Here is a 27,707-nt window from a genome sequence, read left to right on the forward strand (position 1 = left end):
AATGAGTAATTTTTTTTAAAAGGAAAGATATCATATACAGTATGCCCCCCTTTTCGCCATGGGATATGTCCCAGGACCCCAAAGATACGGTTGAGGTCTTAGGTCTATCAACGCCTGTATAGATAGTACTTTTTTTCCTGTACATATGTACGCATAAAGCTGAATCGATACATTCGACACAGTGAAAGATTACAGTAATAATAAAATAGAATTACAACAATATACTATAATAAAAGATGAATGTGGGTCCTCTCTCTCTCAAAATATTTTCCTGTACTCGCCCTTCTCCTTGTGACTCCAGAGGATGAAATGCCTGCGAGGGAGCTGAAGGGAGGCGAGGGACATGGCCTTAGGCTATGCCTGACCTCCTGACAACATGCCAGAGTGAGGATCCTACGCTTCTGGCCCACAGTTGCCCGCGGGTAACCGAAACTGCGGATAAGGGGGCGCTACTGCATCCCCGAGAAGAGACCATGCAATACGAAGTCCCCCTCCGATGATCTTACAGCCTGGTTGAGATCACCTCCAGGGCTGGCTACCTCTCCCACTGCCTGGGCATTTCGTGCTGTGTGGACCACACCCTCCAGCCACAGGTCCCCCCACTGCCTTGGGGAAGTCCCTCCCTCCTCCAGCTCCCCTTTTTCCCTTAGTCTCTTCTCGGTGAAGGCTCGGAGGCGCCAATGGGCTCTCGTGCCGGGGTTACTACAGGGCAAATGACAGGGCGCCAGCCTTCCTTGGAGCGTCTGTAGGGCACCCAGTGTGAGTTCCACCTTCACCCCAGCCCTGACCTTCCTCCACAGGGGCTGCTGACCGAGTCACTCCTTCCCAGGGCAGGAATCAAAGTTGAACACTTATTTAGAAGGAATGGTGGGGAGGCGAGCGTGTAGGCTTAGCTTGGAAGGGGAAGGACAGAGGACCCCTTTATGAGGCAGGGGAGGGACGGTGTCAGGACAGGGTTGCAGGCTTACCCCCCACCCCACTGCCGGCTTGGCCTCCTTCACCTCTGCCCCAGCTACTCTCACTGGCAGCCAAGGTCTTTGTCTTGATAAGAAGGAATCGAAACTATTGCACTTCCACTTACTGGAATTCACAGCTTTCTAAAAAAACACAGGAGGGTATGGCCACTCCAGAACAATGACTCTCCTGGGAGCCCTAAAGTAAATACAGCCAGCAAGGAACGGGGGGGGGGGGGGGGGGGGGGGCAGGAAACATCTAGCATAGTGATACCCAGACTTTGGTGAGCCTGGAATCTCTCCCAGGGCCTGGGCTTGGGGAGTTTAGAGGTAAGTCTGGAAATCTGCATTTTCAACAGACACCTCATGCAGATCTTGTGGGACTGGGGGGCATCCTTAAGAAAATGGATACCTACGGGGCACCTAGGTGGCTCGGTCAGTTAAGCGGCGGACACAATCTTGCGGTCCGGTCTGTGAGTTCGAGCAGCCCCCCATTGGGCTCTGTGCTGACAGCTCAGAGCCTGGAGCCTGCTTCCGATTCTGTCCCCCCTCTGCCCTTCCCCCACCCATGCTCTGCCTCTGTCTCTGAAAAATGAATAAACCTAGGGGAAGGGGAAGGAGGGGAAGGAGGGGAGGGAGGGGAGGGAGGGGAGGGAGGGGAGGGAGGGGAAGGAGGGGAAGGAGGGGAAGGAGGGGAAGGAGGGGAAGGAGGGGGAACGGGAAGGAAAGGAAAACCTACTTAACCAAAACAGATGACCAAACACACACATGGCTAGGGCCCTGCCCCAGTCCACGCAAGTGAGGGACCCTGCTGGTGAGTCTACCTCTGGGCCCAGAGAGGAAAGTGAAACCCCCTTGAAGAAGTGCAGATGAGCAATTATTTACGAGCATTTACTGAGCACTTGCTGCATGCCCAGCCCTGAACTTGGCTCTGGGGACCACAGACCGAGAGGATCTCGTCCTTTCCTTCCAGTGTTTCATAGATCATTAGGGTTGGTGGGGGTACCAGTTATTAAGCGCACTACTGTGCTGTGAAAGAAGCGTGTACAGCTTTCAGTGCGGGCACAGCAGCTGAGTGAGGCCAGGCAGGTCACTTGAGCTCTGTGAGCCTCAGTTTCCTCATCTGTAAGGTGGGGCGAATCACGGGCCTTCTTTCATTAGGTCGTCGGGAGGGCTGAACGAGCTAATGCTTGGAAGGCACTTAGGCCGGCGCTGGCACAGAGCAAGCGCTCCCTAAGTCGTATCTATTTGTTCACATATCTTACTTGTGGGTGGTGAGGCCAGAGAGGAAGTGGCCGCGGGGCTGGGCTTGCAAAGTGCCGACATCCTTTCCATGGGCGGCAGGGCTGAGGAGTGGAACCAAGCACACTCAGAGTCCCTGCTGACACTTCCTCAGTGGGGAACCCAGGTGAGCCTCCAGACTGGCGTCCTATCAGTTATCAGACACACGGCCGCCTCGGCCTTTAGTCCTTGCATGATTAGCCTGGGACTAGTCTTAGCTCCCGATTTCCTTTAAATAAACTTAGGCTTTTCTTCTCTCTCCTTTTTAAAGTTTACTTATTTATTTCGAGAGAGAGAGAGAACAAGAGTGTGAGTGGGGGAGAGAGAGAATCCCAAGCCAGCTCCACCATGACGTGGGGCTTGAACTCATGAACGGTGAGATAGTGACCCGAGCCGAAATCAAGAGTCGAATGCTCAACCGACTGAGCCACCCGGGCGCCCCTGGATGCTTTTATCTTAAAAGCAAATTTCAGGGGCGCCTGGGTGGCTCAGTCGGTTGAACGGCCGACTTCGGCTCAGGTCACGGTCTCGTGGTCCGTGAGTTCGAGCCCCGCGTCGGGCTCTGTGCTGACAGTTCGGAGCCTGGAGCCTGTTTCGGATTCTGTGTCTCCCTCTCTCTGACCCTCCCCCGTTCATGCTCTGTCTCTCTCTGTCTCAAAGATAAATAAACGTTAATAAAAAAAATTAAAAAAAAAAAATAAAAGCAAATTTCACGTCATCACCATAAATGGCAACCACCGCCACTTCCATAAATAAAAACTCTCGGTGGGCAAAGCGGGTGAAGGTGGTCATGCAAATTTTGGGGGGACACAAACATTTGAATCATTGCAATGAATACCCCAAGCAGCATAAAATCCAGAAAAATAATATTTTTATTACTTTCCTGGCACTATAACGCCTTTTACTTTTTTGGCCGCATATTCTTTGCTTCTTTGTGTGAAGATTTGACACATTTTCCATAAAGGAAGTAGAAAGATCATTCTGTCTTTCCAACGGCCTGTTTTTTTCTCCACTGCCTGTGTACTCTGGGTACCAGGTAACACGGGACACGTTCCTTTGGCCCTCTGGCCCCGCATCTTTGTACCTGGACCCAGGGGAGTTGGCACAACAGACAGGAGGAGGGTTCCAGAAGCCATTCCTAAACTGGGACAGTCGGGAATAACTGAATCATTAATGGAGGTGGCTGTGACCCACATAAATATATCCCACTAAACCTAGAGTGAACATATGCCCAACTCAACGACTCTCTCTTAGCCCGACCCCCAAATTGGCTTCTCCAATACCACCCGACTCAAGAGGCAGTATGATAGAGGGGACGCCGGAGGGGAAGGAGACAGTAGTGTTAATCAGTTTGCTTCATACATCTTAGCTCTCACGGGGCGACTGGATGGCTCAGGAGCTTAAGTGACCTACTCTGGATTTCGGCGCAGGTCATGTTCTCGCAGTTCGTGGGATCAAGTCTCACGCTTTGCTGTCAGCACAGAGCCTGCTTGGGACTCTCTCTCTCTCTGCCCCTCCCCTGCTCATGCTCTCTCACGCTCAAGAAGTCAACGTTTTTTTATTTATTTTTTTATTTTTTATTTTTTATTTATTTTTTTTAAATTTTTTTTTTCAACGTTTATTTATTTTTGGGATAGAGAGAGACAGAGCATGAACGGGGGAGGGGCAGAGAGAGAGGGAGACACAGAATCGGAAACAGGCTCCAGGCTCTGAGCCATCAGCCCAGAGCCCGACGCGGGGCTCGAACTCACGGACGGCGAGATCGTGACCTGGCTGAAGTCGGACGCTTAACCGACTGCGCCACCCAGGCGCCCCAGTCAATGTTTTTTTAAAAGATACATCTTAGGTCTCTCAAATGTTGCAAACACCTCTAGTCATGGAAACCCATTGCCTAGGCAGAGAAGAGCCTTCAAGTTCAAGCTTTTCGGGGACCCCACCTCCGGATTTGGTTCCTAAACCAGCTGGGAAGACAGATAACGGCTGGGGTGCCAGCCAGTGACGCTTGCCAAAGGAAGATGAAGCCTGGTTATGCCCTTCCTCTGGAAGGCTTCCCTCTGCCTCCTTCCTTCTCTCCTCTCCTTTCAGGAGCAGAGTCCCTCTTCCTCGACCGTGAACGCTCCCCAGGAAAGGAGCCAGTGTTTACCGACGCCAAATTGCCATCTGCCTGGCACGGGGCCAGGGATTTTACGCCTGTCATCTCTGGCCAAGCTCCCGGCAGCCCTTACTGTGAATAATCGATGAAGAATCAGAGAAGCGCCCAGCACCGCACATGACACGAACAGCCAAAGACAGGTCAGCCGGGCTCCTTGGTCTACGAACTACCCCCCACCCCCCGCCCCTGGCGGCCCCTCCCTCCACTCTGGTGTCTGTTGAAGGGATGACCCGGGTAGCTGGCCACGCGCTCCGGGCCTGCTGAGCGGATGCCGCCGGGTTCATCTAGCCCGTGTTCTGCTTACCTACGGCTGCATAAAATTACCCGAAAACTTAGCAGCTTAAAAGAATGACAGCATTGCTCCGGCTCACAAAGCTGAACTCGAGCAGGGCCAGGTGGGGGCAGCTCATCTCTGCCCCAGAGCGGGGAGCAGAGGGTGGAAGCTGTGTCCTTTTATAACCTTAGCCTCAGGGGTCAGGCTGCACCATTTCTACCACATTCTGTTGTTGAGGCAGGTTCAAGGAGAGGGGTGAGACCTCACCTCCTGATGGGGAGCAGCGATTCTGGAAGAGCTTGGGGACCGGAAATGCTTGGAAGATACAATGACTGCCACAGTCAAGAAACAAGTGCTGGGTTCCTCCTGGGACCTGGGGTGCAGGAAGCACTTGATGGGCCCAGAGGAGGGAGTACTCAGAGATTTTTTTTAAGTTTATTTAGAGAGAGAGAGAGAGAGAGAGAGAGAGAGAGAACGCCTGTGCACATAAAGGGGCAAAGGGAGAGGGAGAAAGAGAATCCCAAGTCGGCTCTGTGCTGTCAGCGCTGAGCCCAACGCCGGGGCTCGTCAACCATGAGATCATGACCTGAGCCGAAACCAAGAGTCAGATGCTTAACCCACTGAGACACCCAGGCGCCCCAAGATTCTTTTTCAGTTAACACTTGTTAGAGCGTTGAATACATGCTAAGCAACCATTCTGGGTGCCTTACATTTACTTCTCCATCAGCTTTACAAAGTAGGTGCAATTGACTGTCTAGTCTATGTGGGAAGAAACGAAGGCACAGAGAGGTGAAGCAACTTGCTCAAGGTCACACAGCCAGAAAGTATCACAGCGGGGATTCAGCCCAGGCAGTGCCGCACCGAAGCCTGTGCCTCTAACCACCGCACCACCCGCCTCACTTCTCACATGCCTCTTCCTAGGGCTTCCGTTCATGGGACCCAACCCCTGCTGCAGGGAACATCGGCCCACGTGACTGCGTTTTGTGCCCCCAGGGGCAGGGAGAGCTCTGCCACAACCTGTCTCCTGGTTTCATTTCTGATCTGTATTTTTCTGTGCCTGGGAAGTCAGAAGCCCAGAGCCTCAGGTCCTGCTATGGGTCCTGTCAACACCTTCTCACCCAGGGCTCATTCCAGAGGGGTGGCAGGGACCTGGGGCTGGAGGCTGCTCTGCTGAACAGAGAGGAACAATGAATCTGTTCTCTTTCGTAGCCGGGGACCTCTGGGGAAGAATGCAATGTGGAATGAAATAGTACTTTCCATGGAGCGGAACATCATCTTATAGGGGACCCCAGGTGTCAAAGCAAGAGCCAGAGACTTTAAGAAACAGCCAGATGTGGGGGCGCCTGGGTGGCTCAGTTGGTTAAGCATCTGACTTCGGCTCAGGTCATGATCTCACAGTTTGTGAGTTCGGGCCCTGCGTCAGGCTTTGTGCTGACAGCTCAGAGCCTGGCGCCTGCTTCGGATTCTGTGTCTCCCTCTCTCTCTGCCCCTCCCCTGCTCACGTGCTGTTTCTTTCTCTCAAAAAGAAATAAACATTAAAAAAAAAAATTCAGTGAAGTAACTTGTTATTTGAACATTGTTTTACTCATCACAAAACGCTGATTTACATGAAAACACATAAAGTCTTCATGATCCTGTGGTATGAACCTGTAGGCTTATATCAAATAAAGGTATATTGACTGAAGACTTGGCAAAGTTAATAACATCAATTCGAGTTAATAGAAATCTCCCAATGTGACTTGGAGGAAAAAAAGGACAAATGTGGCTTATGGAGAAAGATTTAAAAAACCCAGCAGCTAAGGAAAACATGCCGGGTAGGGCAGTTAGAAACAAGCCCCCCAACCAAGTCTCCAGAACTGGGGACCCTCAGCTTTACCACTGGATCTTCCAGAACAAGGTCACATTTTTAATTTTCCTTGTTCCCACCCTTACCCATTCATTTCTACAGCAAATTCTTCTTGAAGGCATGCTGCCAGGCAAGGTCTCGCTGCCCATGCGGTGCTCACCTGGATGCCCCCAAGCAACCCCATCAGTAGGAGGGCAGACGTTTGCGGAGTTACCCTGGACGCTCGCCTTTCCGCCACATCCAATCAAAGCTCAGGTCGTGATCCCCTGGCCTCTAGTTTTAGGCCCGCTCCAGTCCGTGCTATGTATCTAAGACATAAATCTAATTATAGCCCTCCCTTGCTCAAGAATCTTCAATGGCTCCCCAGGGCTGCCATGTTAAAGTCTAAACTCCTTGGCTTGGCACCTGCAGGATCCCTCCAGCTCCAAATTACTCCCCTGGTTCCACTTTACAACAGCTGGAACACTCGTGATTTCCCAAGCACGCCCTGTGTTCCCAGACCTCTGAGCCTTTGCAGATGCTGTTCCTACAGGGCAGAATGACCTGTTCTCGTTTATATGCACCAGACACATTACTCACCCTACAAGTCGGCTCCAAGGCCACTTCCTCCATGAAGCCTGCCGGGCAGACTGAGGGACCTCTTAACGCAAGGGCACTACCCCCTTTTTATCTGTGTTCCAGCACTCGGCGCCATCTTCCGGGCACAGGTGCTCAGCAAATGTCTGACTTGGGACGTTCCTCGGCTTTTGCGGAGAGGAAACTCTGGAGTCAAAGCCGTTGGCTGAGTCCTGGACGAGCCACCTTCCAGCTGTGTCATCTTGGGTGAGTAGTTTAACCTCTCAGGGCCTCAGTTTCCTCGGCTGAAACACCACAATTCCCGCCTCGTGGTGTTGTGAGGGCTGGATTAAAGGAAGAGGATACATGAAGAGTACCTCCCTGGCTCAGAGAGGCCTCACGAATACTGGCTCCTCTTAAAAAAAATTTTTTTTTTAATGTTTATTCACTTTTGAGAGAGAGAGAGAGAGAGAACGAGCAAGGGAGGGGCAGAGAGGGAGTCACAGAATCCAAAGCAGGCTCCAGGCACCGAAATGTCAGCACAGAGACTGACGCGGGGCTCGAACTCACGGACCGCGAGACCGTGACCTGAGCTGAAGTCGGACGCTCAACCCACTGAGTCGCCCAGGCGCCTCACGCTGGCTCCTTTTTGGCTCCGCCTGTTCTTACTCCAACCTCCAAAGCACCTCTCTCCATGACCGGCCAAGAGAGGCTCCTAGAAATAAGATTCAGGTAGGAGATCACTCCGCTCCCCACCCCGCATGGCTTCCAGGAGGCACAGGCACCCTCAGCCCAGGAGACACTGAGCGGCTCTGGGTCTGCTCACGAGCTGTGACTATTGCCGTCTGTCTTCAAAGTCCATGGGTAACTTCTTTCTCCGGAAGGGGCTCCCAGAGGGGGTCCAACCATCCCGGACCCCCCCTCCATTCCTATTCCCCCTCGCCATCCATCTGAGCAGCCCCTCGCACTCATCTGGAGCCGACCCAAGTAGACACGAGCCCCAGACACCTTGGTACAATTTTATTCACAAACTCCAGACACCCAGGCTTGGCCTGGCACAAAGGATGTGTTCTTACCAGCGGCAAAAAACTGCTGACAGCACGTTCATGAATACTAACCGTTTTAATTTAAATTAATAGCATTTCTGGAAGACAAATGCGGTTGATAGAAAATATAAAAACTTTTACTGTACAAATTTTACATCACATTCAAAAAAAAAGCAGGCGTGTGCCTGTGGCCACGGAAGACGCTGGCTTTACACATACTGATGAAATCCTGGCTAACACTGCAGCATCGTACGAGCTCCCTAAATGGCTTCACATTTGTGTTTCCACCCTGCCCCCCTCCCCCCCCCAAATCAACACAGAACCACGGCAATACAGGCTTACAGGGCGCACAGCTGCCCCCTGTGATCACAAGAAGAAAGGCCACGACGGGGCAGGATTCCAGCGCCCTGCGCGGGTTTGGTGACGCGAGAGAGGTCAACATCGCTACACTGCCCTCGACTAACGGGGAGCTGGCTGGGATTCGGGATCTCGAGTTGGATGGAGACCCAGGGACTGCGGCTTGGGGGAATAAAGGCAGCGGGGACACGGGCCCTAGGGTTTGGGAGGGGACGTTGGGGACTGGGGGCCCGCTGTAAAGAAGGACCAAAGCTTGGGCTCCACTCTCAGACCCCGCTGGGGACTCCGCAGCCCCCAGAGCTCTCGCCAAGGAGGCCCTCCCAGCTTCTCCGTCCCCTTCACGGCTGGCCGTGAGGGCTGAATTCACAGTATCTGCCGTCCTTCGTGTGTTTGCATGGCAGACGGGGAGAGCACACAGAAGGGCAAGCACGTGTTCCCAACCTCAATTCACAGTCACTTAAAGAGACGGAAGGAGAAAGGGACCACGTTTTTTTTTCTTTTTTTTTTTTTTAAATGACAGGCAGCACAGAGGCTAGGCCAAGAGCTGGGGAGCCGTCCAGGGCCCTGAAGACGAAGGGGGTGTCCCCCAGGCCTTCGGCTCTCCTTCAGGGTTCCTGGCAAAGTGTCAATTCCTTAAGGGCAGGGACTGTGACGGCTCCCATCGTGGGTCCCTGAACTTGCATAAGACACCGTAGGTATTCGACGAAAGCTTCTTGAACTGACCTGCGGGCGTGACGCCCACGGGGGAGGCCAAGGGATGACAGGATGAGACCAGCAGTCTCACGGAGGAGGGAAGAGCCACCCGGGGCTGACTCTAGCTGGGTGTCAGCTCCTGTCTTCCCCGACCAGGAAGGGAAAGGAGCTCGGGTCTGGGGCGCTCATGGGGGGCGGGAGCCTGGATACCTTGCCCGGCTGCACAGCTGCGCTCTCCAAGCGAGTGTGGGTCGGGCCGGGGGGCATCTGACCCAGAGACAGGAAGGTGGCCCTACGACTTCGAGGCCGCGGCCCACTTCCCAGGACATTGTGGCCAGACTCCAGGGAAGGCTCTGAAGATTGGGAGCTTTGCTGGGGGAGTCTAAACGGAAGGGATGGGTGGCCCACACACCTCCCCATCTTGGCTCAGAGCATGGACACAGCTTCTGGGTCTGAATCCAACCACGTCTCCACCCTCGTCACCCTTGGTCAGTTCTGGTTTGGGGCCTAACATGGCGTAACGTCCACTGAAGGCTTCTCTCCCGTTTGGAACTTTTCTCTTTAGGTGACGGCTTCTGATGAAGACAGACAGGATGCTCTCACGTCACCGACTTTCCCCAGTCAAGCCCCTCCTTCTGGCGCAAATGTACGCAAGTGGCCCGGACTCGGTTCACGGAAGGCTCTGAAGACTGGGGGCCGGGTGGGTCCAGATGAAAGGCGTGGGGGGCACGGGCCTCCCGTCCCAGCCGAGAACTCAGACGCGGGCAGTGGAAGACTCAGGAGTGGCAAGGACTTCGAAAAGGGCTGGGGGAGAAGAGGTGGGCAGTTCCGAACCTTGGCATGACTGCTGACGGGCTCCCAAAGAGCCAGGTCACCCTGTGGCTGGGAGGGTGGGCTCAGGGACCCTACTGCCTGCCACTTCTCTCTCCCCCTACCTTCTTTCTTCTCACCAATCAAGCCTTCACGGTGTCCACAGCCGTGGGGCTGGGCCTTCGCTCTTAGCCTCTTCGCTCACATGTGAGCCAGGGACACGGATGAGTCCCAGCTCCTTAGCGTCTGCCTTCCTGGAAGCCGCGAGAAGAAAAGCTCTCTACAGGCCGTACAAACCCTGGCTACCGACCACTGGGTCAGTCCAGATGTTATTTGGGTTTCAGCCGTCTCTACTTTTCTGGCAGGTAGGGGCTGGATCCCTGGGGCCGAATGAGAACCTCAGCTCGCTGGGAACCCCCGACCCTCATATAATCCAGCTTGGTTCCTAGCCAGGGTTTCCTCTGCCAGAGGAAAAAGGGACAGTGTCCTTCCGGTAGGACGGGGGAGAACCCTACAGAGGGAGACTCCCCACGGATGGGGTTTAGGGCCAAAGCAGAGTCCAGGTCGAACCTTGTGGTCCCCATCCTACCCCGAGAACAGCCACAGTCACCGTGCTTTTCTTCCTTCTCACTGCCGACAGGGGCCTCCGGGGAGGGGGGGTGGGGTCGCTTCCACCAGCCTGGCAGGTGGTGCCAGCCCACTTCTGCAGAGCACTTTTTCTTAGTACCTGCTGTAAAACGGCGAGTTCACTCCACAGAGACGTATGTGTAAACGTTTGCTGCCTGTCAGGGCGGGTCTGGTTGTTGGTGATGTCACTTTAAGACAAACAGCAGGTGCAGCTCCATTGCCAGCCCGGGTGTTTCCGTGGACGAAAGGTCTGAATCGATGAGTCGCGTTCCTGGTTTGCGGCACTTGGGAGGGTGGACCGATGTCTCGGAGAGGGTTTTCGTTTTCGTCGTTGGCGGTTGTTGGGATGTTTCAGGACCGCGTTTAAGAGAGAAAGAAATCGGCGGAAAAAGTGCACAAGTTGGCTACATCTTTGGATTACTGGGCTCCAGGACGCCCAAGCCAAACCTTTCGAACCGGGGTACAACTTTGCTGCTGTTAATGCTGCGAAGAGGAACAAAAAGAAGGGTTACGGCCACGCTGGTCTCCATTAGAAGTAGGGCGGTGTTAGCTAGGTCAGTGTCAGAAGCTCCGCGGAGGACCCGGCCCCAGCAAGAAGCGAGAGTGACTGCATGCCAACAGCCTCGGCTGAGCTGCTCCTGGCCACACGTGGCCGGGGTGCTAAGACTTGGCCACACACCCTCCCGGGGTGGGGGTGGGGGTGGGGCAGTGGGCTCGTTAGTCTCCGAGTCCTCAGCACCAGTCACTGCCGTGGCCTTGTCCGAACTACTTTCTCACCTGCAGCCCAGCAGAGCTCTGCTCCGAGCACAAGCGGGAGGAGAGAGAAACCTGTCCCCAAGTACCGAGAGGGACATCCCACACTCCTTTCGGACAAGGTCCCCAGGCATCAGAGACCATGTGGGAAGCACGCTGAAATGCAGATTCTCAGGGCCCACCTCCGGAGACCTGGGCTCAGTTGTGGGAGGGACCCCAGGAATGTGAATTTGGTAAGCGGCACAGCGAGTGTGTGTGGCCTCTCAGCCACACTCTTGATGAACGCTGACCTGGGGTCTGGTACTTTCTGTCCGCACTGGGCGGATGTAAAGGGAGTTAACATCGTGGGGACCGGGGGCAAAAGCTTCGTTCCCATCAGTGAAATCGTCTGGCGACAGCCCTCCCCCACCCCCCGCTCTGTTTTAGGACAACTTTCCTAAGCGCGCCGCTGAGGACAAAGCCCTGGCAGGCTAGTGTCTTTCACGGCAACAGGACTTTTGGTGTCCACCACCCCCCCGGCCCTCCAGGGGGGCCTGGCCTTCGGCAGCTCTGAAATCCTCCCGCTCCTTGCTGGACAAGATCTCTGCGGCTCAGCAGCCAAGCCAAACCTCTCCGCTGCGCTGTGGGAGCAGTACGGCCGGCGGGAGGCCGAGGTGCTCAGGGGGGCACGAATCTCGCTGAGGTGTTAGTAGGGAGACAGCACCACCCAAACACCAACAGTGCCGCCCCACAGAAGAAGAGTTAGACAATGAAGTCCCATCCGGGAGGCAATTCTGTTAGGGGATCCTCGTGGGCAGCGGTTACTCAGGCACACATAGGCCGTGGAGAGGGGTGGGGGTCAGTTTCAAAAACAAAGCGAGAGAAGAAGTCTCGGGAGAGACGCTCGGAGCAGCACAGATCGCATCCCCTGGGTTAGTGCCCGCATCTCAGTTTGCGCTTGAGCAGAAGTCACGGTGCCACGGGTCGATTAGGAGGAAGAAAGCCCCGAGTGCATGCAAGGCAGCCAGGCCTACAACCTACGGGAAGAAAGAGAAGAGGGGAGAACAGAGTCAGAGGCCGAGCCCACAGAGGGGCAGGGGGAGCGGCAGAGGCCTGGCCAGGGCAGGGGGCAGGGGACCCTCTTTCCCCACAGAGGGGGAAAAAGGCATCCCCCCACTCCATTCCCAGCTGGGCAGCCCAGAGAGCTTGGAAGGGACCTGGCACGAAGCACCTGTCCAGAGCTCCGCCGGGACAGTCACAGAATGTTTAGACAGAGGTTGGCCAATGGGTCCACTGCCCCTCAGCCCCGGACTATCCGAAGTGACTTCCTAAAAGTTCACTGTTTTTGCTTACTGCTTTCCCTTCTTTGAAGCTCTGGCCAAAGGGCACCCTGGACTTGGGCCAATGATCTGAGATGGCTCCCACCCAGGGACGGGCCATCATCTGCCACAGTGGGTAGACGGAGGCCCTGCCACATGCTGTGGGTCTTCTCGGCCCAGCGAGAGACGCACAGGCCTGCGGGGCCCTTGCCAGTGGCCGTTTCAGCGACAGGAGTATCACTTCGGTTTATGCGAACAAAACACACAAAAACGGGGAAGCCGGACGCAGAGACAGAGCAGGAAGCAGGGTGCAAACAGGCAGAAAGACACACTGTTCCTCCAGAACCGGAAAGGAGTTCTTAAAGTCCAGGTGGCCGTAACGTCCTTTCCCGTAGTAGCGGCTCCGCCAGCGCCTGGGGGGGGGGGGGCCCGCGGCCATTTTGCCAAGTGTGGGAACAGCGCAGTCCAGTGGGTGACGGGAGTCGGGCACCCGGTGCAGACGGGTGGAGGAGGAGCCCCGGGAATCAGGACGGCAGGGAGGGGAGGGACGACAGAAGGGGCCAGCGCATCCGCCACCCCCCGAAAATAAACAAAGCAGCAAGACGGATGGAAAAGAAAAGAGAAGATGAGAATTAGACACTGAATGTGTTGAAGAACAGAGCCTGAGCGGGGAGCTCGGACTGAGACTCAGGCGGGGCTGCTGGCATTCTTTCCTCCCAGGGGCTAAAACGGATGGCTTTGGGCACGGAACGATGCCCATGTGGGACTCCCGTTTCCCACCTGTGAAATGAGAAGGTGGGGCTATGTGGTCTTTAGGGAATCTGGAAGTATCTCCGGAATGCCAGACCCACCCGCTGCGGCCTTCTCTTCTGTGGCTGAGAAAACCAGCGTCCAAGACATTAAACAAGTCGCCCAAGGTCTGACAAACCAGATCCTTGAACTTTTTGCAAGTCCAGGGGAACCCCAGTCTCTTGGCCTCTGCCAGGAGAGCTCCTGCTCAAAACCCAGTTCCAGTGACCCCCCCCCCCCACCCCCCCGCTTCTGGAGACCCTTTCTCAAGCCCCCTCGGTGGGCAGAGAGGCCCCTGCGTGTGTTCCCACAAAGGCTGTTCTCTGTCACAGCCCTTAGCGTGTTATAACCATTCCCTTCTTTATCCAATTACACTATAAACTCCTTGCTGGCCGAAACCTGGCCTTGGCCTTCAGTCTCCCCAGGTGTGTAGCAGATACCCAGCAAAGGCTGGCTACAACCCACACCTTTAATGGTCACATTAGGTTATGGAGTCTGACTCATCTTAAGAGCAAAATATCGAAACTACTGTGTCATTCTAACAGACACAGCCCTAAACTGTCATTCCTCTAGACCGTCCCTACAAACGACCTAAATCAGCAGTTCACTGCATTTCTTCACGGACTTCTGCCTGCAACCTCTGGCAGGTCGGGCGACCCTGCCAGGCCTCCCCTCCCCTGCAGCTTGAGACCCCGTCTGGCTTGTTTTCAGATGGGAGGGGCTGGCGAACTATATTGACGCCAAATCCAGCCACTAAAAGATGTGGACCACTTTGAAGCTTTGTCCAAAACAAAAACAGAAAAACCAAGAACGTATGACAGAGACCACATGACCCACAAGCCTAAAATATTTACCAGCCGCCCTTTCTAGAACCATGGACAGTACAGCTGCCACCAAACACCTGGGCAGCAGACGTGGGATCAGGTGCAGCTTCTCCAGGGGCTCAGCGACGTGGCCGCAGGTGCCCCACGAGCCGCTTGGGGGTGCGGACGAGCTTCTGCCCCACAACTAGCAAGGGCAGCTTTGCTTTATCTGTTATCATCAATGGGGACTTGGTGGGAGATCGCACTTTTAGGAAGTGCCCTTGGCCTTCAAAAAGTTTAAAACCGTTCCTGTCACTCAGGGGTCTGGTCACATAGGGCCTGCCCAACCCGTTTCTGTATAATCCATAAACTAAGAATGGTTTTTACCTTTCTGAATGGGTTGTGGGGGGTGGGAATCAAAAGAAGACTTCACAATATGGGAAAGCTGCATGAAGTTCAAGGGTGAGCGTCCCTAAATAAAGCTGTCTTAGAGCACAGCCATCCCCTGATGTAGGTGCTGGGGCTGCTCTTGCATCAGACGGCAGAGCTGAGTCCTTGTGGCGGGGACTGTATATGGTGCTGTCACAGCCTCACACTGCTGCTGGGTGCGCTACCAATCCTGGGGGCCTGCAAAGCCTAACACAGCTCCCTCCGCTAGCAGCCCGTCCCCCTTCACAAGTCGGCCAGCCTCCCTCTGGCCCAACCCCTGCTTGCTAAAGCCGTGGAAACCGAGGCCCGGCACAAGGAAGGACTTTCCCGGATTCTCACAAAGGGCTCGCAGCAGGGCAGAGGTCCGTTTCTGAGTGTTCTGGCAGAGAGGGCCAGAGGGGCACAGCACGAAGGGAACGAGACGGAATGGAGGAGTAAAGACCACCCTGTACCAAGGGGGTACAAAGGACGGTGTGATTAAACAGAAGGGAGCTGGACTTCTCGTGTCAGAGGAGCACACAAACTCAGGCCATGCCGTCCCCGTAACAGGTGGCTGATCTGGGGGCTAGAAACCGGTCTCGAGTCTGCACCCTTTTAAGTAACAGTCACTTTGCCGATTTTGGTGGTGCTGTAACACCCACGCTGCTCTGGCTTCCTGTCTGGCCCCTTCTATGGTGGAATCTTCCCCGGGCCTAGCCTGGGCCCAGTGTCAGCCCTGTTCTGATAACAGCGATGCTGGGTTTTCACAACAGAGTACCAGAGACGCTCATCTCGCAAAAGGAGTCTCTGAAACAAACAAGACCCTAGTATCACTTGGACAAGGGGACTAGTCGCCTCTGGTGAATCTGCTCTGTATATTCCCCAGATCAAAGTCGTAGGCAGACAGAGCCGACAGGGCCCTTTAAGACACCAGGTCAGGCTGCAAAAGGCCTGCTTGGCGGGTGTGGCCCACGGAGGGGGGACTTACTCAGCGGACTTCCAGAAGTGGCCGGGGTGGGAGAGCCGCCGGTTCAGCTTGGGCAGTTTCTCCAGCATGTCCATCAGCAGGGTGAAGCTGGGCCTCTCCTGCAGGTCGAAAGCCCAGCAGGCAGACAGGATCTCCTGCAAGCAGAACCGACATTAGCGGCGTGAGAGCTGGCGGGGAGCGAGGAAGGCACAGCTGGGCTACGCGGCGTAGGACCCCTTTGATGCTCTCAAGCACCACCCCCCCCTTCTGTCCGTGTCCCCTGAACATCCTGCCGATAGTAAGAAGACTGGCCATTTCTGGAGTAGTTATTTCAGAGAAATAATTGAATCTCAGAAGAGCTCATGCTTCTAGTTGAAAACAAAGGGCACGAGCTTGTCTCCCCTCTTTTCTTCTTAGACCGTCCTGGAATAACAGGAATAAAGCTGAATAAACGGGTAATAGGAAAGAGATCAGAAATGGGATTGTAGGGGCGCCTGGGTGGCTCAGTCGGTTAAGTGTCCGACTCTTGGTTTTGGCTCAGGCCATGCTCTCACGGTTTCGTGAGCTTGAGACCTGCATCAGGCTCTGTGCTGATCGTGCAGGGCCTGCTTGGGATTCTCTCTCTCCCCACTGCCCCTCCCCTACTTATGCTGTCTTGGTCTCTCTCAACATAAACACACTTAAAAAAAAAAGAAAGAAAAAAGAAAGAAAGAAACGGGGTTGTAGATTTTTCAAATGGAAAGCAGAAGAAACACAAGACGCTCAGAATAACTGTGGGGTGGGACCGCAATGGAGGCAGGAGCGACTGCAGCGTTCCAGGAATGGAGGCTGGGAGCGACCAGGATAAAACAGAGGGCAGAACTTGAGAGTTAGCAGAGCACCCTTCCCAAATGCACCCTAAGAGTGAAGGCCCTCTGACATGGGTAGTTTGCTGCCTATCTCAGGATCTGCACATCTACAGCACACCCTGCAGCCTTTCAGTTCAGCAGAGCTCCTGTGAGAAAACAGGCCTGTACACACGACCAGGCAGGAAATGCTCACTGACTTAGGCAGCTCGGGCTTCTGTTCTCAACTGAGTGTGTGTGTGTGTGTGTAGAAGCTACTCTATCCATAAAACAAGACCAAGGTGCAATAAAAAAAAAAAACACCAAAAATAAGGGAGTGCTTGAAATTAATAATACAACTTTTGAAATGAAACATTAGGAGTACTGGAAGATAAAATCCAGGAAATTCCCCAGATTGTGTACTCAATTTTAGGTAGGGAATAGAAAACATTCAAGGTCAAAGAGGATCGCCTGGGTGGCTCAGTCGGGTGAGTGTCCGACTCTTGATTTTGGCTCAGGTCATGATCCCAGGGTCATGGGATCGAGACTCACGACAGGCTCTGCACTGAACGTGCAGCCTGCTTAAGAGTCTCCCTCTCTCTCCCTCTCTCTGCTCCTCTCTCCCACTTGTACTCTCTCTCTCCCTCTCTAAAATAAAAGAAAGAAGGTAAAAGACACAGAAGCTCACCAAGGATCAAATTCTGTCTAATGGGAGTTTCCACAAGAGGAAACAAAGAAACTATAGGGCAGGAAACTATATAAAAAAGAAAAAAAACATAATAAAAGTAAATTTCCCAGCAACTTTCAAGGAAAATTGGAATCTTACTCTGAAAAGGCTCAGTGTGAAGGGACCCAACTGAAAAAAGAAAATCAAACCAAGAAATAAACTTATTCTAAGGTATATTTTAATAAAATTTCAATATAACAAGGATAAAGAGAAGATCCCAAGAGGTTCCCAGAAAGAATAAAACAGGGCATCTATAAAAGATTGAGAATTAAGATTAATATCAGATTGCTCAGCAATGCACTGGACACTTAGTAGATAGCAGAGCAAAAATGTCACATTCTTAGGCAAGGTTATTGTGAACCTCTGGTGTGAAAGTGAAGCAAGGACGTGTTGAGGCATGTACGGATTCAAAGACTCTCTTATGCATCTACTGGGAAGGAGATCCTTTAGGTTTCACTCTCATTTTGCTGGAGTGCAAATAAAGAAATGGAAAGACATGAGATACAAGAAATTCTAGTATTCACCCAGGAATGAATGAAAAGAAATGAAAAAATGACAACACTACAGTAGGCCTAAAATTCCATCATGCAAATTATAAGAAATCAGTGGGCCCTGAAAAGAATGAAACAAATTCCATTCCATAAGCAGTGTGTAGGAGATGCAAGACCTTAGGAATACGGTAAAGGTGTTTATTACCTCTCTCAATGAGGAAGAAAAGAAAGGCCATTAGAAACTACAGGAAAAACATAAAACCACACAAGAAAACCATGGTCCACACGTGAAGCCAACAAAATCGTGGTGAGCCTTTGAATAACTGATAGAATGGAAGAAAAGAGATGGACCCACAAAGAAGAAAATGTAATCCCCGTGAACTACTTAACCAGTATCTAATAGCAATTACAATCTATTATAATAGTGCACACATTGTTTATTGTCTTTTCACTTTCAGCCTCTATCTATAGATACAGGATGGAAGACTTAATCATGGCAACACAAAATTAGTCCTGATAAAACGATAAAGAGAAAGCGATGCAAGTTGAGCAGAGAAGAAGGGGCAGAGGGTCCTGGAATGAAGACCTGATGGAACAAGAAGTCAGTCTTTTGGAGAGTGACCAGAGGAAAGGGACTGCTGGTTTTCATTAAGAATCCTCTGGCCTTTTGATGTCATCCTATGCACACTAACTCACCATGGCTGCCTTAACACAGAAAGTAGTGCCTGGTGATAAACTTACAGTAGTGTGGCTGGAGGGACAGAGATAAGGTGCCCCTCCGAGGGTACTTACTACTTTTGACTATGAGTCAAAAATCACTTTTTATTGCCATTGACCAACACCCCCTCTACCCTCCAATGGCAATGTATTAAAAAAAAAAAAAAGAAAAGATCAAACAGGAAAGTCAACTTTCATGAGCCAGAAGCTGACTGCTGGAACGTTTGCTCTCTGTCCCCATTTCCCCACCCCCTGTGCCTAATCTATTCTTAAGAAGCTTCAAAGGTCACATAACCCCACGCTGCTAGAAATCCTTCCAAAACACAACTCTGGCTGTGCACTAGGAGGAGCTTTATTTAAAAATGAAAAATAAAAACAACTAATTATGATCTTAGCCCCAACCCAGGCCAATTAAATCTTTCTGTCTGGTGGAGGCCCTAGACCTGATATTTTTAAGAGCTCGCCGGCTCAGTTGGTTAAGCACCCAACTCTTGATTTCAGCTCAGGTCATGATCTCACAGTCGTGAGATCAAGCCCTGTGGCAGGCTCAGCGCTGGGCATGGAGCCTAACTGAGGCTGATTCTCTCTCTCCCTGTCTCTGCCCTTAACCTGCACATGTGTGCACATCTGTGCATGTACTCTTTCTCAAAATAAATAAACATTAAAGTAAATAAATAAAAGCTCCCAGATGATTCTGACTTGTAGCCAGCATTGAATCCTGACTCCCTTGTAGTCCTCTGGTGGGCTCTGCACTCTGTTCCAGGCCCTCACCCACCACTCTGCTCTAAGACTCTAAGTGTGTAGAAATATAATTGTGATTGTTGCTAAGAAGGCAACGAAGGCTATTTTTTCCTTCTGATAAAACATACATGCACGCATACTCTGACTTATACAAAGTGTCCTTAATAACTTTATTGTAAAGTTATTAGAAATTGGAAATAACCTAAATGTCCAACAACAGAGAAGTAGGTACATTATGGCGTAAGCCATGGGACAGGAGGGTAGACAGACTTAAAGGGATTTGTCAGTGACTTAAAAATAATAAAAAATAAAAGGTCGTGTGGAAAAAAGATCATGATTAAGAAAAAATTAGCTATGTGTTAGGAGCTTGATCTTGCTAAAGGTATGTATTTAAAAAAAATTTGGGGGGGGTTGGGCACCGGGGTGGCTCAGTCGGTTGCGCATCCGACTTGGGCTCAGGTCATGATCTCGCGGTTTGTGAGTTCAAGCCCCACATCCGGATCGCTGCTGTCAGCCTGTCACCGCAGAGCCCATTTCGGATTCTCTGTCCCTTTCTCTCTGCCCCTCCCCTGCTTGCACTCTCTTCCAAATAAATAAGTATTTTTAAAAAAAGAACTTAAAGGAATTTTTTTAAGACTGTAGGGTAGTAGCTGCTGTAGCTGCTCTCTGAACTACCCAGCAGCCAGGAGCCCGGACCCCTCCTACCACTACCCTGCTAAGGTGTCCAAGGCCATGTCATGGGAAAGGTGGTTCTGCCTGAGGAGCTGGCCAAGCACTCATCACCCACTCACCCTGCCTGACACCCCAGCGAGGTGGTATCAGTTGGCCAAAGAGGAGCCTGGTGTCGGTGCTGTAGATTAGCATTTTGGTGTCATTCCTTTTTTTTTATGTGTATTTATTTTTGAGAGAGAAAGAAACAGAGGGCGAGTGGGGGAGGGGCAGAGAGACAGAGAGAGAGAGAGAGAGAGAGAGAGAGAGAGAGAGAGAGAGAGACACACACACACAGAATCCTCCAGGATCCGAGCTGTCAGCACACAGCCTGATGCGGGGTTTGAACCCACGAACTGTGAGATTATGACCTGAGCCGAAGTCGGAGGCTTAACCAACTGCGCCCCCATTTTGGTGTCATTCTTGGAGGGGCGTCCCTGTACAAATAGTTTGCACTTCAACCAGATGGCCTGTACTCCTGAGGAAATAAAGTACACCAAGCACAATGTCAAGCGAGTATGCCAAAGATGCCCTACCAACTTGCTACCGGTCCAAGGAGGAAAATACTAAGATCTGTTAAGATCTTGAAAGAAGGGGCACCTGGGTGGCTCCATCAGTTAAGCATCTGACTTCGGCTCAGGTCATGATCCCACGGTTCGTGGGTTTGAGCCCCACGTCGGGCTCTGTGCTGACAGCTCAGAACCTGGATGGAGCCTGCTTCAGATTCTGTGTCTCCCTCTCTCTCTGCCCCTCCCCTGCTCACACTCTGTCTCTGCCTCTCTCTCAAAAACAAACATTAAACAAATTTTTTTTTTTAAGATCTTCAAGGAAGATTAGGTTGCATTTCTCACTCTGCCTGTCCCAGTTTGCAGATGGGGATTCTGCCAACACTATCCAGGACTTCAACAAGAAGGTCACAGCCTAGTTAGATCTCAACCCAGACCAGCATGAGGTGGTCCTCCAATGTTATGCCACCCAGATACCTACTGGAGCTTATTAACATCCAGGCTGGCACCTATCTGCTCAAAACGTTGAGCCCTGGGTTCCTTTATGTGTCATTATGCCAGGGTGAGGAAACTTACAAAATGCAACGCAGAGAAACCATTAGAGGTATTCAGAAACACGAGATCAGCACCTGATTTGGCACCGTGGCAACCCAAATACGCTGTGGAAACTTCGATTTGTTCTTTAACAGTTGAGAAGAACACTTTAGAGAAAGATCCGATACCATGGTAACCCCCCCATCCATTTGTGCTCTGTGCATCCATCACCTTCTTTCATGTAAGTAACAGATGGGGTTTTACTATCTTTTCAACTCACAATTCAGTTAAAAGCATTACCTTTATTTTTATTTCTTTCCAGTCTTTTTTTTTTTTTTTTAACATTTATTTTTGAGCAACAGAGGGAGACAGAGTGCAAGCCAGGGAGGGGCAGAGAGGGAGGGAGACACAGAATCCGAAGCAGGCTCCAGGTTCCGAGCTGTCAGCCCAGAACCCGACACGGGGCTCGAATCCACGAACCGTGAGATCCTGACCTGAGCTGAAGTCTGATGCTTAACTGACTGAGCCACCCAGATGCCTTCCACCCCCCCGTCCCCCGCCACCACCATTTTTTTTAAAGACCATGGTTTTGTATAAAGAAAAACAGTTGGGTAATAAAGGACACAGACCTTTTAGCCAGCAGCAAAGAGGCCTGCCCAGCATACTTCTGCCTCCTGGTGGGTCCCCTTTCTCAGGTGAGTAAATGAAGAAGGGTACACCTGCTGTGTGCCCAGCCTCCCTCCCTCTAGCCCTCCGTCCCTAAGAACAGGGGGCTACTCACAGTGACTTCCTTCCCCAGGCTGACGGAGGCCAGGACGCGCTTCATTCCCTCTCCACTTCCAATCTGCCAGATCAAGGCCTCTGCAGCTTGGTTCTTAAAGGGCCAGTCTCTTGCTTGAAGTTCATACCAAACAGTCCTGTGGGGACCACCCATGCAGCGTGAGCTCCTGAACCGCTCGGCCCAGCTCATGCCCAGGGGAAGGGGGGCAGGGGGGTTCCTGCTGCCACAGTGCGAGGAACCCAGCCAGAGCATCCGGGATCCTCCTCCAGCTTTCCCCACCCACCAGGCTCCCAGAGATACCATGACAGCATCCCAGCAGCTCCTTCCAGTCACAAGGGGACCCGTGGCCCTACACATCTGTTGTGATGGAAGGTCTGAGGCTGCATAGGCTCCAAACAGATATCCTGGTACAAATGTCTAGCCTCAGTGGGGCTGATGCCTACGTCCAAGGTTGGCTGAGGAGTAACAAAGGCCAAGCCCAGCGCCTGGCACGCACACAGGTGCTCAGGAAGTAAGAGTTCAAGGTAAGGAGAGGAAGAAACTACCCTCAGGGGAAAGGACACCCAGAGACGACAGGGTGAGGCCCTCACTCAGCCTCTCCAAGCTCCCTCACCTTTCCTGACTCATCTTGACCTTCTCCGTTAGACCCCCACTGTTCAGTGCAGGGGCCACTAGCCATGGGGGGCTATCGAGCAACTGAAATGTGGAGAGTGGACCTGAGATGTGCTGCAGGTGCAAAGTACTCTCCAAAGTTTGGAAACTTCGTTGGGTAAAATAGCTCCTTAATTTTTAAATTCTGATTACATGTTGAAATGATAATATTTTGGATAATATTGAGCTAAACACATTATCAAAACGGGTTTTATCTATTTTTCTTTTTTTTTTTTTAGCATGGCTAAGAGAAAACTTTAAATTCTGTATCTGGCTCACGTTATGTGTCTATATTTTTATTTTTCTCTTGGTTAGCTTCATGGGGGCACTAGAGGCCGGCTGGCAGGACCCCCTGGTTCTCCCAGAGGGACAATTCTTAGCTCTGGTCAGCATCTCCACGGGGCACTGGGTGAGACAGACACCCAGAAATTACCTTAGTCCTCATGAAACCTTAGAGGAGGTACCATTATTCTTCCCATTTTACAGCTGAGGAAAAAGAGAAGGTCAAGGATGTGGTTCCTTAGCCAACAAGCGGCAGAATCAGGACTTGAAGCATGACATCACCCCCTCCTTGCCCCCAAGGTCAGCCGTGCCCTTTCTTTCGGTCACTCTTGGCCTCAGAGCCCCAAAAGAGGGGGACGCGTGGGTCCTCCTCACCCAAATGCATAGACGTCAGCAGCTTTGGAGAACGGCAGCTGGTCCTCGTCCTTCCCGGGGGTCATCTCGCGGACAATCTCCGGGGCCAAGTAGCACAGCCAGTCATGTGACAGCTTCAGCTGGTTCTCACGCCTGGAGGCCAAGAAGCCAGAACGAGGGCATGGGAGCCTTTCAGCCAGCAGCAAAGAGGCAGCCCGGCCCACGGGTGCCCCAGGGCCAGCACCCCACCCATGCGTGGCCCCGAAAACAGCACACTGATCCTGCACTTGGCCAAGGCACCGGTGCTTTGGGGGGACGTTACAGAAGAGGGATAACCCGGTTTTTCTAGGAAAGCAGGTATTAGCAGGGAGCTGATTGATTCTCCAGCCTGGTACTGGGCTGATGCTCTTCCTCGTACTGGGGACGTGAACCCTCGTCCCCTGTCCAAGTCAGTGAGCAAATAGGTCACGTGTGAGCAAGGGGACCCAGCCTCCATGGGGTCAGCCTGAGAATGAAGCGCCACGTATGAGGGACCCAAACGTCACCCATGCCTGACTCGTGACCAGAACCCTAAGGACAGGACCTAAGCAAACCTGGCCTTTCCTGTAGGGAGGGCAGCTCCTCAGCAACAGATAGCAAGTGCCCAGACCTCAGCTGCACCTCGGAGCCTGGCCGGCACCACCCAGTTCCTCCCCGTTCCGTCCAGACGCCCAAGGCCAACTCACCGTCCCTCTCGGACCACGCCCGAGATCCCAAACAGCCCGAAGTCTGTGATGACCACTTTGCCGTTGTCATAGAAGACGTTCTTGGATTTGAGATCTTTGTGCACAATGCCCTTGGCATGTAGATATCCCATGCCCTGGAAAACAGCGAGCCTCACGTTGGCGGGGCGGGAAGACAAGTGACAAGGATTCACCTTGGGCTGCCCACCTGGGCTGGGCAGTGAGCTGGACACCCTCCCCACGTCCCCTCATGGGATCTTCAAAATCCTATGCGGTCGAATTATCTCCATTTTACAGATGAGGAAACCGAGCCTCAGAGAGGGGAAGTCACTTGCCCCAGGCCACACAGCAGTTAAGCAGCATTGCTGAGGCCTGGTTCAGGCTAGTCCGTGGTACTGTGCTGTCCAACGGGCACTGTATGCTTAGCTAAGGTGTGGAGAGGGTGGCGGGTGGGGAGCTGGGGGGTCAGGAAGTGTATAAAGAGCCGTGATACCCCCCACGTTAAGTCATACAGCAATCGGGTGATCTATAGGGTCTCTATCAGGCTTCACACCAACTGGCCTCTACCCGTAAGCTAGGCAAGAGATGAATTCCCAGAGAGGGGGCTCCCAAATTCAGGTGGTCCCAGTGTCTGTCTGGGACACAGGCCACCTGACGCAGGCACGCTCTCACCCAAGGTCCAACTGTCTTCTGACACGAAACTCAGGACTCCCGCCTACTCCCCCGATGCCCTCCAGAACAGGGGCAGCTGCCACCGCTGAAGTGGCCATCCCGCCAACTCAGAAAGAGGCGCACGTAAGGCCACCTCCCAACCGCCCACGTGGAGGACGCCTCCCACATTATGAGAGTCCTTCTGGCTTTAAAGCTACTTGGGGTGGGAAATGGAAAAGTAAACAGACCACATTTAGGGAACAGAAAGAACGAGCCGCGACACAGAAGCCAGCTGAGGCCAGAGCTCGGTCCGAGGGGGTCTGGAGAGCATCAGAGAAGAATTTACACGAGGCCGGAGATGGGGAGGGTGTGGGGTCTGTGGTAGCACCCCCCACCGCCTCCCAAGGCTTACAGGAGAGCTCTCACCCACGCTGTGCAAGCAGAGAGCCCCAGGAAAGACTGACTTGCTCCTTCCCCAAAGTCCATCCTGAATGCAAGAGGGTCATTCCTAGACTATCTGCCCATTTCCCAAACCCAACCAAGGCACAAGCCTTCCTCAGGGACCAAAGACACCACCCGGGGCCAAACAGGGACCAGCTACATGACCGAGGACGAGTGGCTGTGCCACTCTGAGCCTTGTGTACAGAAGAGGTGCCACGGGCTCGAAGGCCAGCTTCAAGAGATGAGATTTAGGTGCCCAGGTCTACAAGGCACCCGGGTGGCTCAGTCAGTTAAGCGTCCAACTTTGGCTCAGGTCACGATCTCGTGGTTTGTGGGTTCGAGCCCCGTGTCGGGCTCTGTGCGGACAGCTCGGAACCTGGAGCCTGCTTCGGATTCTGTGTCTCCCTCTCTCTCTGCCTCTCCCCCACTTGCACATTCTCTCAAAAATAAATAAACATTAAAAAATTTTTTTCAAGTAAAATAAAAAATAAATGCTCAGGTCTGGAGCACAAATCCCCTTCCTTCTCACGCTATCTCGGGGTCTCCAGAGTAGCTCCCCAATCACAAACCTAGCCAAAGGTCAGGACCCTGTTCTCGTATTTTGAACCTCAAGACGCCAAAGATGAGAACAAAAGAAAGTGGCTTAGAAAGGACAGCGTTTCAGCAGGTGGAAAACCAAACGAGCCAGCAGAGAGGCGGCTTCCGGCTCTATGGCTCCAAAATCTGAGTAACTTCTCTCGTCTGCCCCTAGAATCTTCCAGATGGCTCCTTCATCTGACCTCAGGTGGTCAGCAACCATACAGACGCTCCAGAGTATGGACCGTAAGGAGAGAAAAACAGTTTGGTGCGGGGGAGGGAGGCAGAGCAGGGGGGACAGTGGGGAGCAGGGGGGACAGTGGGGAGCAGGGCCCAGCAAGTCGGGGGACAACATGAAGTAGGTGTAACACCCAGCGGCTCCCTCCACCTCCTCCAAAAGGAGACATGCTGCAAACGAAGGCGTAAATGTGGGCTTTTAACGGAGAGGCTTTGAAATTTAATTCATTAATTTAGCCACGTGGACATGTCATGTCACGTGGAAATCTTGATGTGCGCATAGAAGTCACCGGTGACTTGTGTCTCTTCCTTGCTAAAGACACGCACACATGCACGGTGGATGGCAGGAGGGAGGGAGGGAGGGAGGGAGGCAGGCAGGCAGGCAGGCTGCCTGAGGGCCGGTCCTCACGAAACTTGGATTTGGAAACCTGAAGGCAGAAAAGCGTGGGTGCTTTCACACCGCCCTCAATCAGTTCAAAGACGCTCATCAAGCGCCATGCCCTGTGCCCAGTGGGCCCTCAGCGGATTATCCCATTCTGCTCCAGCACTAATCCAACGGGGGAGGCTATATTGGAAGCCCCATCTTACTGGCTTACTGAAGAGGAAGTCAAGGCTCAGAGAGGCTCAATGACCCGCCCAAAGTCACACAGCTGGTGCGACCAGGATTCAAACCCTTAAAGCCTGCCGTGCTCCAATTCATCCGTCATCACAGACTGGGCGTCTAGCTCCTGGCTCTGAGTGGGTGAGACACGGACAGAGGGAAGGAGACGGGGGGCCCACCCTTGAGGTGCTCCAGCTACAGGAAGAGACGGAGCAGGAGGAAGGCCAGGAACCCCGGGACCGGCCGGCTCATCCTTTACCTTGATGATCTCCTGAGCAATCTGTCTGGTCTTGTTGATGTCCAGAGACGTCTTGGGGTCCCTCACAAATGAGTGCAATGTCCGTCCCTTGCAGAAGCTGTGGAGAGTGGTGGGGTCAGACAGAGGTGTGGGGATTCTTAGAGCCTCGGAGACTTGGAGAACCGGCCGAGGGGTCTGGGATAGTGACTGACGGTTCCTCGTCTGTGTTCTAACGCCCTCAGCATAATGTGGTAGTGGATGTTTTGTTATGTGTAGTCCCTTTAAGCAGACTCAGATTCTCATGGTGTGGCAGGGGTGAAGAGAGACGGATGGGGTGAATGGAGGGATGGTGCTGAAGGTTCTTTCAAAGCACCGGGTCTGGCTACAGGGGACATCATCAGAATGTTAATGAGTGGGCTCTTGGTTGATAGGATTAGAGTGATTTCTAGTTTCTTCTTGAAACCTCCATGTATATATTCCAAAATGCCTTCACTAACCTCTCGTTACCGTTTCTGGTTTTTTATCTTTCATTTATTTTTATTACTTTTTAATATTTATACATTTATTTATATATTTATATATATTTATTCATTTATTCATTCATTTAGAGGCTTCACACCCAGAGCCCAATGTGGGACCTGAACTCACGACCCTGAGGATCAAGACCTGAGCTGAAATCTCAAGAACTGGGTGCCTAACCACCCAGGTGCCCCTTGCAGTTCCTGATTTTAAAAGTAAATGCCCGGGGCGCCGGGGTGGCCCAGTCAGTTAAGCATCCGACTTTAGCTCAGGTCATGATCCCATGGTTTGTGGGTTCGAGCCCCGCGTTGGGCTCTGTGCTGACAGCTCAGAAATGGGAACCTGCTTCGGATTCTATGTCTCCCTCTCTCTCTGCCCCTCCCCAGCTTGTGCTCTTTCAAAAATGAATAAATGTAAAAAAAAGAAAAAAAAAAGGTGAACACCCAACAACAACTGTTTGAATGTCAAAACGTTTCAGCCTCCCATGCTCAGTGCTGGGGGAATGGACAGTCATGCACCGAAGGCTGGGGGGGACGGGTGAGCACTTTCTGGAGTGGAAACAGACAATGCCCATCAGACCACCACATTCGTACACTCTCGCCCAGCACAGGTACTCACAGAAGTTCACCAACATACGGAAACAAAGATGTTCATTACAGCAAAGTGCCCAGCAAAAGAGGGCGGGCTGAATATACTGGGGGCAACCAGGGATCCGTCAGAGCCCAGCCCGCTTTCAGTGAAGTCATGGTGGCAGCTTGAAATCAGCTCGGGGGAGAGTATTTGCACCACAGGAA

General features: G+C 52.5%; 1 protein-coding gene and 1 long non-coding RNA gene across 3 annotated transcripts in view; one reads left to right on the plus strand and one right to left on the minus strand.

Annotated features, from left to right (window-relative positions):
• Positions 1 to 1,153: 1,153 nt before the first annotated feature.
• Positions 1,154 to 7,356, plus strand: LOC147574180 (uncharacterized). Its single transcript, XR_015243975.1, has 3 exons — positions 1,154 to 1,283; positions 4,320 to 4,526; positions 7,188 to 7,356. It is a non-coding gene; the product is annotated as an uncharacterized LOC147574180 (long non-coding RNA).
• A 710-nt stretch (positions 7,357 to 8,066) lies between these two features.
• Positions 8,067 to 27,707, minus strand: part of KSR1 (kinase suppressor of ras 1) — a 163,911-nt gene continuing 144,270 nt past the window's right edge. Inside the window, exons 15-21 of one of the 2 annotated variants that reach the window (XM_086686538.1) lie at positions 26,416 to 26,512; positions 23,654 to 23,787; positions 22,950 to 23,081; positions 21,642 to 21,777; positions 15,634 to 15,767; positions 12,978 to 13,058; positions 8,067 to 11,077 (exon numbers count right to left, since the gene is read on the minus strand). In XM_086686538.1, the coding sequence (XP_086542664.1) occupies positions 10,999 to 11,077; positions 12,978 to 13,058; positions 15,634 to 15,767; positions 21,642 to 21,777; positions 22,950 to 23,081; positions 23,654 to 23,787; positions 26,416 to 26,512 (793 nt within the window). In that variant the 3' untranslated portion in view covers positions 8,067 to 10,998. The remainder of the gene's footprint in view (positions 11,078 to 12,977; positions 13,059 to 15,633; positions 15,768 to 21,641; positions 21,778 to 22,949; positions 23,082 to 23,653; positions 23,788 to 26,415; positions 26,513 to 27,707) is intronic. The other variant, XM_086686539.1, reaches the window with a different exon arrangement.

Source organism: Puma concolor, chromosome E1 (genome assembly GCF_028749965.1).
Source record: "Puma concolor isolate L17-30 chromosome E1, mPumCon1.1.hap2, whole genome shotgun sequence".
Taxonomy (NCBI): domain Eukaryota; kingdom Metazoa; phylum Chordata; class Mammalia; order Carnivora; family Felidae; genus Puma; species Puma concolor.